Source organism: Coregonus lavaretus, assembly GCF_964263955.1.
Source record: "Coregonus lavaretus genome assembly, chromosome: 12".
Taxonomy (NCBI): Eukaryota; Metazoa; Chordata; class Actinopteri; order Salmoniformes; family Salmonidae; genus Coregonus; species Coregonus lavaretus.
The window spans coordinates 43,097,221-43,117,069 of NC_139999.1; the positions used below are offsets into that span (position 1 = coordinate 43,097,221).

Consider the following 19,849-nt stretch of genomic DNA (forward strand, 5'->3'; position numbering starts at 1 on the left):
TAAAGGGCCTCATTGCAAAAATCCCGAACTATCCCTAATAAAATAAATAAAATCAATCCAACTGTAGTATGTTGTTATGATGGTGTTTTCCGACCGGGAGGCCTACCTCTCTAGCTGGTCACTATCATCATCAACATCATCATCACCACCACGTAGCTTCTGCTGGGGCATCGGAGAGGTCTGTGTGTACACTGACTGCGTGTAGACTGCCTGTCTGCCACTGTCTCTGTTCAGCGATGGCCCGGGTTCTGACAGGTGGACAAATACTCCTACACTCCTCCTGCCCGGCCTCACATGGCAACCTGGGAACAACACCATGTTCAGATAGAATAGAAATCCGCACCATTAAAAAAAAGAACATCTGCATTTAACCAACATCCATCTATTTTTGTGACTACCTGGACCTACCATTTGGTTTTGAAGTATTGAAACCAAACTATATTATTTGAATGAAGAGTATTTTAATAAACTTGAAAAGGTGACTATAAGAAGCGCTCATCATTTCAAATAGGCTACATGTCATATTAAACAGCATATAAACACTAAATAGGTCAGAAACCACACAGGTAGCCTAAGAATGAACGAATTTAGGTTATATTATTAGCCTATTATTTCAATTATTTCAAGGCTATAGCCTACAAATAAATAAATTGTGAAGCATATGGGAGTGTGACACACTTGGCTGGCAGGAGCATTAAGGCTCAGCATTTTAATATTTAGTTGTATCAAATCATTATATTCTATAAATTGCGCATGTAGGCTGTGACTTAGTTAGAATTAAATAAAAACGAAACGAAAAATGCCTTTAAATTAACTTTTGAAACACGTGTTTGGCCAGAGTCCGCTGCTTCAGACTCATGCGATGGTGCCTGGAGAGCAGGCCAGCAGCGGAGAATACCCTCTCCACGCTTGCAGAGCCACTGGGGGATGCTAAACATGCTTCGGCCTAGGGCTGGGCGATATATCAAATTAATGTTTATGCGCGATATTTCAAATGCCTGTATCGCAGAATCTTGTTATTTTTTTATTTTCCGTTTTTATGAGCGTTTATGTCCGCTTGTTCTTTTTGGTCTCGTCTCGTTCGCTCCTTCTGTGCTGTGCACCGTCCCATTCACACCAGAGATCTGTATACAAATGACGAGATGCTCATGTCTCCGCCCTAACAATGAAAGTCGTTGTCCCAAAGGCTGGAAGGCAGGCGACAAGCTTAGGTTCGAAATAAGCGCATTGGGTTTATTTTCGACAGATTTTGGCGAGAGTGAAACCTCTCACTTCGCCTCTTTATCCTAAGCTCCTCCCCCTACCATTCACAACAACAAAGATGAGAGATCACTTCTTCCTCTCTGACAAACGGTTTCAACTAGCTATTTGCATTTGAGGTTTGGTCCAAAAGAATCGGTCATATGGACACCGAAACTCATGGAGACATTGTTTTTACTGTAATAGAGGAGAAGTTAATCTTTCAAACCATACCTTGTTTATGTTTCAACACCTCAAATTTTGAGCAGAGCAGACACTACTAAAAAGGATGTACCAATGAACATTCATTCTGGAAAATGTATGCTCAGTTTGTCGCGCACGCATTACGGTACCACGTATCGCTTGCAGCATTTTAGTTAAATAAAGCATTTTAGTCTGTGTTTTATAAATGTGCAATAAGCATGAAACAATTATAAGGAATTGGCAACTCGTTCTCATTCTAAGAAATAAAGTAGGCCACTTGATTTCAACATCTGAACAAAGTGGACAGGCTAGCATGCTGTTCAAACAGTTAAGAGAGGGACAGAAGGCTGTGTTTAGCTGAATTCAGAGCTTGTGAAATTATTTCTAGACACAAGTTGGCTAAACTTGTAATATAAATATTAGCTGGCTACTCACTAGCACGTGGGCTTGTGCTTGAGATATTGTTTATGAGACCTTTAATTTTCTATAATGCCTGCTACATTATTAGTGAATGTGCATTATGCATGGTGAATGTGAATGTGAATGTGCATTATGCACTGTTTTAAATGCAGTGTATTTGACCTTTAATTGTACAACAAAGCTTATTTAGAGATTTTTGTATTTTATTTTTCTAGATATATATTGTGAATCGGCCATAAGTAAAAATAAAAATAAATAAATAGAGATATGAGTTTTAGGCCACATCAACCAGCCCTACTTCGGCCACTCTTGCGAGGCTGGGCAGGGATGCAGAGTTGTTTTTACCATTTCTATAGGTAGGCCTAAAGGTATTTAGGCAAAATTACCCTATCAAAAAAGAAAGCTCCTTGAAAAAGGTAATATGTCAGGCCTATGGGCCAAAATCAATGATAGCCTATTGTATAGCTAATAGAACGAAAATGAATGCAACTTTTAATAGATCAGATTTTTTGTTTATAAATACTTTGCTACAATGACACACTTAGTTATCTACCCACCTCGTTCCTTTCTTTTAACATGTGCACGTAGTCCACCATCATGCTTTCGGGATACGCGTCTTTTCAGATTCCACAATGATTATTTAGTTGTGGACACTACATCACTCCTTCTCTTGATCTTGGTCCTCATCTTTGTAAGTCACCTAGATTTTTGCACCTGTGTGCTTTATCAGTTTCTTTATGAAAATATTTAGCAAACTTCATGACAGTAGCTAAAGCAAGCGGATATAGCAGCACACAAGTAGCCAACAAATGCATGTTGGGCAGGGCATGCCCTGAGATGGTGAAGTGAGTGTTACAAGAGCATTATTGGGGCAAAATTGGAGTGGGTGAGAAGGCAGACGCTCCAGCCTTGGGGAAACTCACTCCGCGCTCCAGTCAAATTGGGCATGCTCCGCTCACATACTCTGCTACGTACCCACACTCCTCCTACTGGGTCTGGTCTGTGAGCTGGATGGAAGGTCCACAGAGCTGGTAGGCAGAGACAGGCTCTGGAGGTCCATAGGTCTGTCAAAACTGGATGGAAGGTCCACAGTCATACTGAGTCGGCTGTCTAAGCTGGATGGAAGGTCCAAAGGGCTGGTGGACACAGACAGGCTCTAGAGGGACAAGACAAACTACAGTCACTCTCCTAGCCTAGCGGTTAGAGCGTTGGGCCAGTAATTGAAAAGTTACTGGTTCGAAGCGCCAACGAGGTGAAAAATCAGTCGATGTGCCCTTGAGCAAGGCACTTAACCTTAATTTGCTCCATGGCTGCTCTGTACTACTATGGCTGACCCTGTAAAACCAACAATTCACTGCACCTATTTTTCTTTGTTTTATAGTACACCACATTCATGGTGTTTTATATACACTTTTACAATTGGACATTATCTTTTTACTTATGAAAGACAATGTCCAATTGTAAAAGTTTATTTGGCTTACTATTTATAGGGCTAATATCACTATTCATGTTACTATGTATGACAGGGGCAGAAATGAGTTGTTTGTTGGGTTCAGCTGTCCTGGAGAAAAGTGTGAAATACAAAACATTTTATTTCAGTGTGATCAACACAGGGCGGGTTTTATTACCTCCACTTCACTTTCTGTAGGTCCTAGACAGGCACGGCGACGTCCTACTACGTTTGGTACAGCTGTTTTCTTCAAATATGTTTTCGTTACCAATTACTTTTCTGTTTGGTGGTGGTTTAAGGAAGTTGGCATCGGAGAAATGTTCGCTACATACCCGTAGATCCAAAGCACGAAGTCTGCGGACGGGAGTGTTTATGCGTCTATGAAGAACAACTAGCCAAGGCCTCAGTAAATCTGTGTCGTCCAAAGGAAGTTCGTGAAAAGTTATCGGACCATGTTGTCTCATTGCGTTGTCGCATGTTGGGACTGCACACCTGCGAAAAAAATGTGCTGGCTGCGTGGGTCAATGGTTTACTTCCTCATAAGCATTGTTCTAATGTTCCATGTAACTCCTTTGCTGTGAAATCTTTCAGCACCAGGAACCGCTCCGCCGCAATCACAATGATTTCAATCTTCCTAGATCTGTTCTCCACCTTAGCAGTGCCATTTATCACCATTGCGATAAAGGCCACAAAGTCCACCTTTTTAACCTTTAAAATGTCAGGATCATCTTGGTGAAAGGCAACCCCTGCAGCTTGCATTGAAGGCCAATCCACCACCATGGACTCTTCATGAGCAACATTTATACCCTCAACCCTTTTAACCACTGCTGCATAGGAAATGCTCTGTACAACCCTAACTTTGGCCACCTCATTTTCTTTCACCCTTGTCGGGCATTCAAAACACGTGGCTTCATGGTTCCCACCACAATTGCAACATTTTACTTTTTCATCACCTTTACAACACATTAAATTATATTTTCCACAACTTGGACATCTCGGTTTCTCCCTTCTGCAAACCCTTGACACATGACCAAAAACTTTACAGTGTTCACACTGCATTGGTCTTGGGATAAATGCTCTGACTTTGTAGTTTATACACTCCAACTGCACTTGAGTAGGGAGACACTCCATATCAAAAAATAAAAGAACAGATCAACTCTTCACTTTTTCATCATTCACCACTTGATTCATCAGACGTGCATCAATCAATCTAGGAATATTTTTCATCTCTTTAACATCGACATCCCACAAGACGCCAGGTATTACCCACTTGAGGGGTGCCCTGTTCTGAAGAGACACACGACATGTCTAACTTTTCAAATCGGGAGAGCCGCAACACACGTTCCTTCTGATCCTCAGAAGTACAAAAAATCTAAACAAACTCGCCTCTCGTGATCCTCACATCCTTCACTTTACACATCACTCTCTCCACCAGTTTGGATAGCTCAAATGTATTCTTCAAGATTGTTATTTCTATAAGCTGCTTCTCACTAATAAACCTTACTCCTACAAGATATAAAGGGACATTCTCCGCACTGTACCCTACTTTGCTCCTTTTTCCATTCTTTTGAACAATACTCCAATCCTCCTTGATTCTACCGCCATTAGATTCACAATCCACCTCATCCTCCGCCTCCGCCTCCGCCTCCGCCATCTTTTCCTTCATGTAAATGCATCTGGCTTGGGGGTGTGTCCTTGCCACCACCAAGACACACCCATCTGTCAAAACCTTGCCCGCAGCTGTTTCCCCGCACTCAATCAAAACAAACAAACCTCCTGCAGGTTGAGTTTAATAACTACAGGCAGATGTATTGTGAGATGCCAGAAGAATCTTTGAATAGGTCAGAAGCCTACAGAGTAATAAGAGAAGAATGTAATTGCTGAATTTATGTAGATATTCTAAACCATGTTTTTTTTAAAGCTGGTTACCCAATGGTGGAACCAGCTTCCCCCTGAAGCTAGGACCGCAGATTCCCTGCCCATCTTCTGAAAACATCTGAAACCCTACCTCTTCAAACAGTTACTACTTTATTGAGGAATATTTTACTTTCTAAGCCTGTGATGTGGTTGTCCCACCTAGATATTTTAAGATGAATGCACTAACTGTAAGTGGCTCTGGATAAGAGTGTCTTCTAAATGACTAAAATGTAAATCACTTTCAAATGTAGTAACAGGTTCATGTAGAATAAACAACCCTTTACATAATACCATAGATGCTGTGTTCTACTAATATAACAATGTACATCTTTCATTTTCATTCTCAGCCGGTAATAGGTAATAGGGCAATCTTGGCAAACATGTCAGAGTGGTCATAGCTACACAGGGTTTATCCCTCCCAATATTGACTGATACCATTCAATTCAATAATAAAAAAAAGACAATACAATTAAAAGTACCAGGGCTCTCTCCATTCAGAGACATCAGTATCAAGCCCGTCTGGACTTCATCACATCATCTTGCAAGTCTCCATGTTCTGGCTTCATACATGTTTGGCGCAGTGGTCTAAGGCACTGCATCGCAGTGCTAACTGTGCCACTAGAGATCCTGGTTCGTATCCAGGCTCTGTCGCAGCCGGCCGCGACCGGGAGACTCATGGGCGGCGCACAATTCGTCCAGGTTAGGGGAGGGAATGGCCGGCAGGGATGTAGCTCAGTTGATAGAGCATGGCGTTTGCAACGCCAAGGTTGTGGGCTCGATTCCCATGGGGGGCCAGTATAAAAAAGAAATAACGTATTAACTAACTGTAAGTCGCTCTGGATAAGAGCGTCTGCTAAATGACTAAAATGTAAATGTAATGTTTCTGTGAACACATACACACAGTCACTGTTCTATTACCAATGGCAGTTAGGATAGGTAATATCTGACACACAAACAGGTACTAAGTGAAAGTTTGAATTGGTCAGATAAAACGTAACCAATTATGGTCTCCCCATCAAACGACTGAGGCTGCCGTCTGGCAAAAGCATCTCCTGTCCTTCGGTAGAAATAGTCAGAGTTGAGACAGAGTTAATCAGTGACACATGAAATGAAAGGGTGTTGCTTTTACTGGACATGTGTGCTGTACTGTACTATTAGAAACCCCCTCATTGTAGATGTGTTGAGTGAGTGCCAGCTCTCTCTGCATCTCATACATCTGTGAACACATACACACAGTCACTGTTCTATCACCAGTTAGAGATAGGTGATATCTGACACACAAACATACACTACTGGTCAAAAGTTTTAGAACACGTACTCATTCAAGGGTTTATCTTTATTTTTACTATTTTCTACATCGTAGAATAATAGTGAAGACATTAAAACTATGGAATAACACACATGGAATCATGCAGGAAAAAAAACTTGAATGACTAGGTGTTCTAAAACTTTTGACCGGTAGTGTATACTATGTTGAAGTTTGAACAGGTCAGACTAAACCTACCTAATTCTGTTTTCCCCATCGACGACCATTGGTGAGCAGGCAAGAGGTGAGGTCTTTGCCAGAGCCCCATTGATGGGCATAGCAGTGTAGATCAGCTTCTAGCCCCTCATCAAAGATACTGGTCGGTCACACAAACACACACACAGACAGAGCACTGATTTATATTATCAATTGTGGTTATGAATAGCCTGGGGGAACCAACCTGATCGCTGCATTCACCTTTCTATTTCATTCAGATATCGTAACATTTGAAGTGAAATAGAATGGTGAACACAGTGATCAGTCTGGTTCCACCAGGCTAGGTTATGCCCTGGACATTATATTAAGTATTTTCTAAGAAGTAGAAAATAAGTAACAAATAATGTCAGTTTACATAAATTATGTTTCACAGTTGGGTTATCAAATGTATCAAAGTCATTAAGTGGATTACACTCTGTATTTGTAAGAATTATGAACCTGTGAAAGCTGTTGCCGCTGACAGGTGAAGGTTGTATGGTTGGATACTTGCCAACATGTGGATGAATGTTCCATTCATAGGAATGCTCACAGCAAGGGCATGTCTGCATGATGCTGATGAGGGCCCCCTTGCTGGTCTTCTCTATGTTGCATGTTTGGCTGCAAAATTGACATCTCTTGAACAACTGCAGCAGGCAAGCTTATGAGGTGGTGTGAAAGGGTGATATAATAGACAGCCAAGTGGTGAATTGCATTTTGTTCTAAAGAAAGGACAAAGCCTTTTGCTAATGCACTTCACAACCAAAATGGCTACTAGTTGTACAGTGCCTTCAGAAATTATTCACACCCCTTGACTTTTTCCACATTCTGTTGTGTTACAACCTTAATTTAAAATAGATTAAGTTGAACGTTTTTGTCACTGACATACACACAATACCCCATAATGTCAAAGTGGAATTATGTTTTTATAAATTTTTAAATAATTAATTAAAAATAAAAAGCTGAAATGTCTTGAGTGTTCACCATGTATTCAACTCCTTTGTTATGGCAAGCCTAAATAAGTTCAGGAGTAACAATTTGCTTAACATGTCACGTGATAAGTTGCATAGACTCACTCTGTGTGCAATAATAGTGTTTAAAATGATTTTTGAATGACTACCTCATCTCTGTACCCCACACATACAATTGTCTTTAAGGTCCCTCAGTTGAGCAGTGAATTTCAAAAGCTGATTCAACCAGAAAGACCAGGGAGGTTTTCCAATGCCTCGCAAAGAAGGGCACCTATTAGTAGATGGGTCAAAATAAAAGCAGACATTAAATATCCCTTTGAGCTTGGTGAAGTTATGAATTGCACTTTGGATGGTGCATCAATACACCCAGGTACTACAAAAGATACAAGCGTCCTTCCTAACACAGTTGCCAAAGAGGAAGGAAGCTGCTCAGGGATTTCACCATGAGGCCAATGGTGACTTTAAAACAGTTCGAATTGAATGGCTGTGATAGGAGAAAACTGAGGATGGATCAACAACATTGTAGTTACTCCACAATACTAACCTAATTGACAGAGTGAAAATAAGGAAGCCTGTACAGAATAAAAAATATTACTGCAAGTAATACTGCAAAAAATGTGGCAAAGCAATTAACTTTTTGTCCTAAATACAAAGTGTTATGTTTGGGGCAAATCCAATACAACACATTACTGAGTACCCCTCTCCATATTTTCAAGGATAGTGGTGGCTGCATCATGTTATGGGTATGCTTGTAATCGTTAAGGACTGGGGAGTTTTTCAGGATAAAAAAGAAACAAAAAACCTGGTTCAGTCTGCTTTCTACCAGACACTTGGAGATGAATTCACCTTTCAGCAGGACAATAACCTAAAACACAAGGCCAGATCTACACTGGAGTTGCTTACCAAGAAGACAGTGAATGTTCCTGAGTAGCCGAATTACAGTTTTGACTTAAATCTTCATGAGAATCTATGGCAAGACTTGAAAATGGTCGTCTAGCAATGATCAACAACCAACTTGACAGAGCTTGAAGAATTTTGAAAATAACAATTGGCAAATATTGTGCAATCCAGGTGTGGAAACATCGGATTTGGACCAAACTTCTTCCTACATATGACTAAGACATAAGGAATTGTCTTAGTCATTGTAAAAAAATATTAAAAATCACCCACACACCCCCAACTCCCCATGCCAATCGCACCCCAACAACCAGTATACAGTATCAGTTCTCTATGTTTGACAAATACTATGAAGCTGTGGCTTGGAGTATTGCCTCGCCATACTAAGTAATGTATTCCCTGTGAACCTGGTGATGTTTTTTTCCCCCTCTTCAGAGAAATTAGTCATTGAAGTTGCTTGCATCATTTACCATAAAGTAGTGTGAGAGTACCAGGCATTGACCACTAGATGCTGCTGTTCTTGCTATTCCGCAACACTCTTTTATCCATTTTGCTGGTCTCTTGTGTTTATTAAATAGATCACAACATTTCCTTTGCAACTTTGGGTTCTAAACCAATAGATTTGACTCATAAATAAATTGTGGCCATCCTCAATTCAAGCCAGTCCTCCATGAAAGCAATTTAGTTTGTCCTTCTCTTAGGAACCTAATGCTTCAACTCAACTTTCCTTGAATAGTCCAACAAGTGGCCGCTCTCTGAGAGGGCTATCCCTATGTAATTCTCATATGAAGACTTTTCCTACAAGCCCAAAACATTGATGGAGAAATGGGCTAGGGACTAAACTGTTGTATCAACCCTAATAAAATAATTAATTCCATGGCATTTTATGTCTTTTATCTTTCGAGTGGCACAGTGGTCTAAGGCACTGCATTGCAGTGCTAGCTGTGCCACTAGAGATCCTGGTTCGAATGCAGGCTTTGTCGTAGCCGGCCGCGACCGGGAGACCCATGGGGCGGCGCACAATTGGCCCAGTGTAGGGGAGGAATGGCAGGCAGGGATGTAGCTCAGTTGGTAGAGCATGGCATTTGCAACGCCAGGGTTGTGGGTTTGATTCCCACGGGGGGCCAGTATGAAAAATATAAAAATAATGTATGCACTCACTAACTGTAAGTCGCTCTGGATAAGAGTGTCTGCTAAATAACTAAAATGTAATAAAATTATCAGGAAACAGCTCTATATGTATTGTGATTAGACACATTTACCATTAAATCCAATGTGTTTGGGATTTTTACCATTGAAGACCACCAGAGTCCATAACATTGAAACCATTAGAACTGCTTTAGCCTTCTAGTTTGCTTGTTCACCAGGAATGGTCTACAGTAACTAGTCCAGACTTTTTTGAAGGGAATAAAGGGGCCGTTTCCTGGTCAGAGATTAAGCATAAAAGGACAAACTGATTTGCTTTCATGGAGGACTGGCTTGAATTGTGAGGATGACCACACAATTTATTTCATAATCAGCCAAATATATTGGTTTTCTACCCAAAGTTGCAAAGGAAATGTTGTGATCTATTTAATAAACACAAGAGACCAGCACAATGGATAAAGGAGTGTGGCAGTATAGCAGGAACAGCAGCATCTAGTGGTCAGAACCAGCTACTTTCACACTACTTTATGGTAAATAATGTGACTTCAATTACACATTTCTCTGAACGGGGGAAAAAAACATCACCAGATTCACAGGGAATACATTACATAGTATGGAGAAGCAATACTCCAAGCCACAGCTTCATACTGTACTACTTGTCAAACAGAGAACTGATACTGTATACTGGTTGTTGGGGTGGGATTGGCATGGGGAGTGGCTTTTGACAATTGTGTCTTACTCATTAGTAGGAAAAAGTTAGGTCTGGATGTTGGGTACTGTATTTTCTGAATATTATCTGAATCCTGTAGATTAAAATGGCCTATTTGAGTGCAATTAGTTAGCTTAATTTCTCTGAAATTAATTGTAATTTCAACAAAATAATGTTTCAGGAATGCCAATCTTATCTGTTTCTAACTGCAGAAACAATTCAGAACAATCGAGATGGTGGGTGTCATGGCTTTCTGAAATGACATGGAACGACTCTTTGGGGAGTGCACTGTATATCATGATATAGTTAGCTATTCCTTTCTTCATCTCTACAGATCCCCAGCAGCCCTCTCTCCCTAAAGAGGTGGTTCCCCCTAAGCAGCAGCACTGTGAGCAGGAGTGGAGCCCCAGTCTGGGCCAAGAGAACCCAGAGCCCACACAGACTAAAGAGGAGCAGGAGGAGCTCAGGACCAGTAAGGAGGATGAGCAGCTTCTGGGTCTGGAGTCTGATATCAAAGAGTTTATATTCATTCTTCCATGTGTGAAAAGTGAATGTGTTCAGGACCCACCTCAGCACCCACCTCTTTTCCAAACTCAAAATAGGGAGAACAGAGAGAGGGACTCTCTACACACCAACATACAGTAGATTCACTTGACATCAAAATAGAACCTGATGTAGAGGACTACGGATTATACATACCAAACAGTGAATTACAGCCCCTCTCTCCAGTAAATTCAGACATTTCTGCCGCTCTGAGTGAAAACAATGAATGTGTCGATGATGTGGAGAGTGGAGGGATACTGTCAGGGTCAGAGCCGCTATTGACAAGGAGAGCACGAAGAAGGAAAAGCAAAAGTCAAGACATGACAACCACAAATTTGCTCCCCCTGAAATCACCCAGTCAAAGCCATGCTCCTTATTGTTGCAAGGCGTGTGGGAAGTATTTTAATGTTAAAACTAATTTGATTCAACATGAAAAAACACACATCAATGTGAGTAGTACATCAACTCTGAGAAAGCATTCTGACAAAAGGTATCTAAAATCCCACCAACAAATCCAAACCTGGGAGAAACCATGTAGCTGCCATGTGTGCAGTAAATGTTTCCTTATAGAAGAACACCTTCAAAGACATATGCAAATACATACAGGGGAGAAATTATTTCAATGCCATATGTGTGGCACTCACTTTACCCAGAAGGGACACTTTGCAGAGCATTTCAGGAAGTTACACCCAGAAGAGAAAACCTGCCTCTTAAGGATCGACCACAAGTTCTCAATGGGATTAAGGTCTGGGGAGTTTCCTGGCCATGGACCCAAAATGTTGATGTTTTGTTCCCCGAGCCACTTAGTTATCACTTTTGCCTTATGGCAAGGTGCTCCATCATGCTGGAAAAGGCATTGGTCGTCACAAAACTGTTCTTGGATGGTTGGGAGAAGTTGCTCTCGGAGGATGTGTTGGTACCATTCTTTATTCATGGCTGTGTTCTTAGGCAGAATTGTGAATGAGCCCACTCCCTTGGATGAGAAGCAACCCCACACATGAATGGTCTCAGGATGCTTTACTGTTGGCATGACACAGGACTGATGGTAGCGCTCACCTTGTCTTCTCCGGACAAGGTGTTATCCGGATGCCCCAAACAATCGGAAAGGGGATTCATCAGAGAAAATGACTTTACCCCAGTCCTCAGCAGTCCAATCCCTGTACCTTTTGCAGAATATCAGTCTGTCCCTGATGTTTTTCCTGGAGAGAAGTGGCTTCTTTGCTGCCCTTCTTGACACAAGGCCATCCTCCAAAAGTATTCGCCTCACTGTGTGTGCAGATGCACTCACACCTGCCTGCTGCCATTTCTGAGCAAGCTCTGCACTGGTGGTGCCCCGATCCCGCAGCTGAATCAACTTTAGGAGACGTTCCTGGCGCTTGCTGGACTTTCTTGGGCGCCCTGACGCCTTCTTCACAACAATTGAACCTCGAAGTTAACTAACCAAATATTTTTGTTGCCATGTTTGTCATAAAGGCTTCCATCCAAATGCACACCTGACAGAGCATATGAAGAAGACAAGACACAAGGGTGGAAGTGCTCTATGAGGGGAACATAGTTCAGTCCGAATATCTGAAGAAACAGTTTAACAATGTATGACATTCCCCTCATGTCACTTCTGTTAGTTGAATGAATTGAATGTATTGATTGATGTATGTGGGCAATTGACATGTGTTACTGTATTTCTACACGGTGTCTTCTATTTGTCACTATATCAATTTATCACAAAGCATGGTACATTTTTACCGTTTTGGCATATCAAAGGGTGACAATATCAAACAAGGTAACCATCCATGGTTGAACTAAAATGTTGTGATATTGATCGAGAAATTATTGAGCGAGAAAAACGCAGCAGTGTTGCAATTCTTGACACACTCAAACTGGTGCCCCTGGAATCTACTACCATACCCCGTTCAAAGGCACTTAAATATGTTGTCTTTCATTCACCCTCCAAATGGCATACAGCCACAAACCATTTCTCAATTGTCTCAAGGCTTAAAAATCCTTCTTTAACCTGTCTCCTCCTCTTCATCTACACTGATTTAAGTGGATTTAACAAGTGACATCGATAAGGGATCATAGCTTTCACCTGAATTCACCTGGTCAGTCTGTCATGGAAAGAGCAGGTGTTCCTAATGTTTTGTACACTCTTATGCCTGATCATGACCTGCCACAGCTATTTTCAACACCAGTGAGAGACCTTCAACCAGAGTAGTCCTCAATCCCAACAAGACAAAGAAAAGTGCAGATTGCATAAACAACACAAAAGAGAACTCAATTAGTTAAACAGTTATGGAGGGGTTGAATAGCAATGGGGGGGTTGAACAGCAATGGGGGATTGAACAGAAATGGGGGGGTTGAACAGCAATGGGGGGGTTGAACAGCTATGGGGGAGTTGAACAGCAATGAGGGGATTGAACAGCAATGGGGGAGTTGAACAGCTATGGGGGTTTTGAAGAGCAATGGGGGGTAGAACAGCTATGGGGGGGTTGAACAGCAATGGGGGGGTTGAACAGCAATGGGGGATGAACAGCTATGGGGGGGTTGAACAGCTATGGGGGGGTTGAACAGCTATGGGGAGGTTGAACAGCTATGGGGGGTTGAACAGCAATGGGGGGGTTGGACATCTATGGGGGGGTTGAACAGAAATGGGGGGGATTAAACAGCAATGGGGGATTGAACAGCATTGGGGGGTTGAACAGCAATGGGGGGTTGAACAGCTATGGGGGGGTTGAACAGAAATGGGGGGGTTGAACAGCTATGGGGGTTGAACAGCAATGGGGGGGGGGGTTGAACAGCAATGGGGGGGGTTAAACAGCAATGGGGAGTTGAACAGCAATGGGGGGTAGAACAGCTATGGGGGGATTGAACAGCAATGGGGGGGTTGAACAGCAATGGGGGGGTTGAACAGCTATGGGGGGTTGAACAGCTATGGGTGGGTTGAACAGCAATGGGGGAGTTGAACAGCAATTGGGGATTGAACAGCAATGCAACAAAGCAAAAGAAAGGGAGAGACATTCCAAAAATGATGAGAGGTCAAACAAAAGCAGAAAGCAAGTGAGCGAACGATAACACGAATAGGCACAATGAGAGATGTGCATTGTAGGCCTTATTTGTTGTATGGCAACTTCTGGAATATGAACTCATCATGGCCAGAAAAGGTGAGGAATGTATTCTACAATGGTTATGATATATGTATTATGTTTATAAATGAAATATTGTCTACTCGAGAAATTTGACATTACAGTATTCAGACGTGCAATACTTCAACCACTTGAAACTGGTCCTCTGTAGCTCAATTGTAAAGCCAGGGTAGTGGGTTCGATCGCCGGGACTACCCATACGTAAAAATGTATGCGCACATGACTGTAAGTCGCTTTGGATAAAAGCGTCTGCTAAATGGCATATTATTATTATTATAAACTGTGCTTATGCATGGTCTAAAGTTTGCGGGAGGATAAGCACATTCTCACCTCAAGTTCAGTTTTGATAAATTCCCACTTTTGCCTTAAACTAGCTCACGCATGTTTTGTGCGTATGTAGCGTTTATAAATGAGGCCCATGGATAGAAAATGGGTTGTTCAGTCTCATCCATAGATCAGATCACACAAACCAACAGTGCAGAGGCCTGGCATGCCTGCACAGTAGGTGGCGGTAATACAAATACTTTCAACGTCGTGAAGGCTACGTCACTGACTCAAAGGGAGCAAATATACTGCCATTGGAGGAAACCCTTATCGCGTCTCTGTATGATATATATCTAACTGTATCGGACATAAGAGGACAACTGCTTCTTAAGAAAATGTCTAGACTACAGTTGTTACAACTATTTGTCAGTGAGCGGCTAAGAGCGGTGGCTACTGAAATATTTGGGGCCGTGGAAAAAACAATAACGGAATACCAGGAAGAAATCTCCCGTTCAAAGGAGGACAACGATCGTTTACGAGCGCTGTTCGATATCGCTTTCCATCCTCAGTTACCGAAAGCAGGTTTGCAGTTGACTGATTTTATTTTACTAAAGACACATTCCGTCTGTCTATGTCTGATGTGCCTTCCAAAGGGCCTAACAAAACACCAATGTATTCCATTCACATTAGGATGTGAAATGTCACTTAGGATTGCTATGGCAGTGACATTTTTTATTTTTAAAGCTATACATCAAGTCTCATACACAAAAACAAATATTTATTTTTGTAACGATTTGGTCACAAAAATCAAGCGATATTTCAATAGAAATTACCAATAAGCATCTGGAAATGTTACACATAAGAAATTTACATAATTGCTTTTAAACAAGTGTCAGGGCATAACTTATAGTCTAATTATATTTCGATTGTATGTCGCATGTCAGCAAATGCGAGTTAGCTATGTTTTTGTTCTTCCCTCCAGACCCACAGCATCTCACTCTCTCTGAAGAGGTTCTCCCTGAGCAGGAGTGGAGCCCCAGTCTGGACCAGGAGGACCCAGAGCCCACACAGATTAAAGAGGAACCAGAGGAGTTTGGGACCAGTCAGAGGGAGGAGTTAATAAGCAAAGACTGCATTTTGAAGGACTGTAATCAGAAACCACCTGAGCCCCATCTTTACCACATTCAAATAGTGGAGAACAGAGAGAGGGACTCACTATCGATCAACACAACGGGAGAGATCAAAACAGAACCTGGTGAAGAGTGTTATGGTGTGTCTCACTGGGAACCAACCAGTGACTCTCAGTCCCTCTCTGCAGTAAATCCTGACAGTTCTGCAGCTCAGACTGAAAACAGTGAAAGTGACGATGGGGTGGACAGTGGAGGACTACCATCAGGGCTACAACCATTACAATCAAACAGCACCCAAACCACTTCTAAAGATAATAAGACGTTTCCATGCCGTACAAAATCACGCCGCCAAAGACTAGCCACACCGTGTTTTTGCAAAGTGTGTGGAAAGTCTTTTGACTTCATAAATCATTTAATCAATCATGTGCGAATGCATGCAAAGGATAAAGATCATCTCTGTGGTGTGTGTGGAAATGGCTTTGAGTCCACAGACAGCATGCTGGATCACCTGCTAACACACATCGGAGCCAAACCTTTTTGCCAGATGTGTGGTAAATGTTTCACTAATAAGGCGAACCTGAAAGTGCATATTGTGAGGGCTCATGCTGGTGAGAGACCATTTGAGTGTCCTGTGTGTGGAAAACGCTTTCATACATCATTCATTTTAAAAACACACCAAGTCATTCATACTGGGGAGAAACCATTTCAGTGTCAAGATTGCGGTAAACATTTCAGTCGAAAAGGAAGCTTGCAGATGCACCTGAGGACACACACAAAGGAGAAGCCGCATCGTTGCCATGTTTGTGGAAAGGGCTTCCCTGTGAAGAGATCCCTGACCACACATATGACGAGTCACACAGGGTTGAAACCGCATCACTGTGAAGAATGTGGCAAGGCCTTCGCTGTGAGTGAAGCCCTGACAGTGCATATGAAGACTCACCTAGAGGAGAAACCGCATCCGTGCCATGAATGCAGCAAACGCTTCAATCGGATGGGATCCCTTAGAAGGCATATGAGCTTGATTCACAAACTGGAGGAATCATGATTTGCGTGGGGAAAATGTGTCAGTTTAAACTAGATTGAAAGGTACTAACTGATATCTAGAATGATATACTTATTGTATCTCAGAAGTCACAGCTTTAGGTTGAAAAAGGTAGACAATCATGAATGCATGAACATGCATAACATTGTGGGGAGCCACAGAGTGGTGTGTCTAACAAAGACCTGTTACTGGATTAATTAAAATGGCATGTTTTGAAAATGTGTATGTGACTGCTTGAACTGAAATACCTTCCACGTGTGTGTTTGAGAATGAGACTCTTTGTTTAAATATTGAATTATGTCAAATCTATTTTGACTGTGTTGCACAAAATGTCATGGTTTAATAAAACAAATGTTGCAAATGTTTTTTGAACAAATGTCATTTTGGGAAACCCTTTTTCACTTGCTGTATTGGAAATTAAATTGGGTAGGACTTTTGGTAACAGTAAGAATAGTGTAACAGTGAGATCGTTATATACAGAAGACGCCAACACAGTATACACTTGACATGGTACTACACCCACACATATTGCTGCAGCCTGAATGGTAGAAGATTGCACAAATAGTCATCCTGACTTGAAACAGACCAATTCTTTACTAAAACATTTAAAGATGCACTACGCAGAAATCGCTCCACCATTTCCTTGTTGCTAAAAAAGCATTTTGCACCGCTGCCCCCAAACTCTGAAACTCTCTCCCCCCCCCAGCCACCCGCATTTTCAAAAACAATATCCAAGCCCACTTGTTTAGTCTTGCATTCCCCTAAGCTTAGCTCGCCCTTACTCAGACCTAGCCTAAGCTAAGTAGCTTTTATTAATTGTATTGTTTTGTTTTGGTGTGCAGTGTCCTTAGGGTTTTTGAAAGGTGCTTAAAGTCCCATGTATTCTTCTTATTATTATTAGGGATAAGGATAACTGTGGCAAGACCCTAATAGGCTAGTCATACAGCCCAGCAGTCAGGTCCAAGTCCTAAGGGGAAATAGATAAGGATGTTCAAATAAATTGATTGATTGCATCTAGTTAGGTTGAATAAGATGGATTTTCTACCCTCTGCATCCTGTAAAATCTAGTGTAATTACAAAAGAACAACATCACCAGTCCTCACTGTATTGTAATGCTTTGTTAAAACATCAATCACTGATTCTTCTAGTGTTTTTAATACAGGACAATAGTTAAACTGCCCAGATTTACATGTTACTCTCCTTCTGTGCCAAGTACTTAATTTCAAAAGAATGAGCATAGATGTCTCTGCTGTTAACGTTTTGACTGAGCCATTTTCCAGCTGTGTGGTCTTTCCCCTGGGTGAATTTTAAAGTGGGTGTTCAGGTGAGCCGACTGATTGAAACATTTCCCACAGATGTGACAGCGGTAGGGTTTCTCTCCAGTGTGAATGCGGTGGTGTCTCCTCAACAGGCTGATGGTGGTGAAGCTTTTTCGGCACACAGAGCAGCTGAATGGTCTTTCCTTGCTGTGCCATCGCATGTGGACTTCTAACTGACAAGAGAAATTGAAGCACTTCCCACACTCCCGGCAAGGATACACTCTCTGTATGCCTTGGGCTTGATTGGGGGATCTCTGTTGAGGTAGCTTGGAGGTGTTCTGGCCTCTAACATGTATGTGTAGACCTATACTTTCTCTTTCATATGTTCCCTGTGGCTGTGGGGCCTTATATTCTGAGAGTCCTCTCTGAATTCTATTGTTGATATTGGGTTGGGCACTGTTTTCACTCCGAGCTGCAAGACAGTCTGAATTCACGGTGAATACAGGCTGTAAGTCACTGGTTGGTTCTGATGTGCTGTAGCCTTCTCCTTCATTCTCTATTTTGATCTGCTTATTAGATATGGTCCTAGCTAAAGAGTCTCCTTCTCTGTTGTCCACGGTTTGGGGAAGATGTGAAGGCTGAGGTAGGTCCTGATCACAGTAACTTTTCACAAAGGGAGGCGTATATATGGATTCTCCTTTGGTTTCAGACTCCAGCCCTTGAAGCTGCTCTTCCTCTGGACTGTTTCTGAGCTCCTGTTCCTCTTTAATCTGTGTGGACTCTGGGTCCTCCTGGCCTAGACCGGGCGTCCGCTCCTGCTCACGATGCTGCTGCTCAGGTGAAGATGCATCTTCGGTGAGATGGATAGCATGACAGTCTAGAGGAAAAATAAATTAAGAAAGTCGGGTGAAGGCAATTCTATTTCAGCATCACAGAGGAGCTAGCCAACAACACAGCTAACACAATCACTTCAAATTGAAGCTGGAAAGACAGCATACTAGCTGCACTTTGTTTCGTTTTACCTGTTTTCTATTGAATCATGAATCAGCATCATTTTTATGGATATATATATATATATATATACAAATAACTTTAGTATATAATCCATAAAAATAATGCTGATTCATGATTTCGACTGGCTGAGAAAAGCTGCCTTCCTGTCTCATCCCGACGCGTTCATTAATATGGGACATCTGGAGATTGAATTTGAATATTGAAATAATGTTGCAAATGTTGGATACAGACAGCAAGGTTTATACAAATCTCCGCTGTTGAAAACTAAATACTAGTCTAAAAGAAATGTGAGATCATGTCTAGATAATTTTTATACTGGAGATCAAGTTTATCAAGTTTATTTGGATTGTGCAGTCAGATGGATTAGAGTAAATAGGCATTTTAACATCACAGATATAGCTGGTGATAATTTGTGGAATAGACACCGGCTGGAATGCGGTTTTAACCAATCAGCATTCAGGATTAGACCCACCCGTTGTAAAAGGTGTCTTAATGTAACGATGAATGGGTTCCCACCCCAGTGCAGCTCAATGTAAACAAGCGTAACGATAGGGTCGGTATCTAATAGGCTATTCATATTCTCGAATACTTAGGAATAAAAGTATAAACACATTCTGGTATTGTGTTTTCTATAGATTAGCTAATGGAGTTCAACAACAACCAATTCCCTCATTTTGCGAAATAAAAGTAGGTTGGTAGCCTAGCGTTCATTCCGCTAACTAGCTACCTGTTTGAAGTAGAACGCGCTGGACAGCGATATCCAGCAGCTTTCGGAGATGATTGTTCTCCTCCTTGGAACGAACGATTTCTGTCTGGTACTCAACTATCGTACCCTTCACAGCCCCAAATATCTCATCTGCAGCCGCAGCTAATCTCTCTGTGAAAAATATTTTCAACAACTCCAATTTTTTCATTTTGTTTTCCGTGTGAGCAGTATTTTCACAATCCACCATCTTTGTTTACATCTAGTTTCACGGAAGTGACGATGCATGTGATCTTTGTTTCC

The 19,849-nt window shown here is 41.7% G+C and overlaps 2 protein-coding genes across 2 annotated transcripts; one reads left to right on the forward strand and one right to left on the reverse strand.

The window, feature by feature from the left end:
- Nucleotides 1-14,688: 14,688 nt before the first annotated feature.
- On the forward strand, nt 14,689-16,935 carry LOC311138143 (uncharacterized protein). Its single transcript, XM_084172812.1, has 2 exons — nt 14,689-14,980; nt 15,381-16,935. Exons 1-2 carry the CDS (start codon nt 14,794-14,796, stop codon nt 16,571-16,573), a joined length of 1,380 nt encoding a protein of 459 aa, XP_084028938.1. The 5' UTR covers nt 14,689-14,793; the 3' UTR covers nt 16,574-16,935.
- Nucleotides 16,836-19,816, reverse strand: LOC311138144 (uncharacterized protein). The gene is made up of 2 exons (XM_084172813.1): nt 19,571-19,816; nt 16,836-18,706 (listed from the first exon to the last, which is right to left on the reverse strand). Exons 1-2 carry the CDS (start codon nt 19,794-19,796, stop codon nt 17,823-17,825), a joined length of 1,110 nt encoding a protein of 369 aa, XP_084028939.1. The 5' UTR covers nt 19,797-19,816; the 3' UTR covers nt 16,836-17,822.
- Nucleotides 19,817-19,849: the final 33 nt, after the last annotated feature.

What these genes read in the sequence shown, in the direction of transcription:
- LOC311138143 (XM_084172812.1), top strand. Translation starts at nt 14,794, where the DNA reads ATGTCTAGACTACAGTTGTTACAACTATTTGTCAGTGAGCGGCTAAGA. An exon ending in TCCTCAGTTACCGAAAGCAG is followed by an intron (nt 14,981 to 15,380) that starts GTTTGCAGTTGA and finishes TCTTCCCTCCAG; the next exon opens with ACCCACAGCATCTCACTCTC.
- LOC311138144 (XM_084172813.1), bottom strand. Translation starts at nt 19,796, where the DNA reads ATGGTGGATTGTGAAAATACTGCTCACACGGAAAACAAAATGAAAAAA. An exon ending in GCGCGTTCTACTTCAAACAG is followed by an intron (nt 18,707 to 19,570) that starts GTAGCTAGTTAG and finishes TTTTTCCTCTAG; the next exon opens with ACTGTCATGCTATCCATCTC.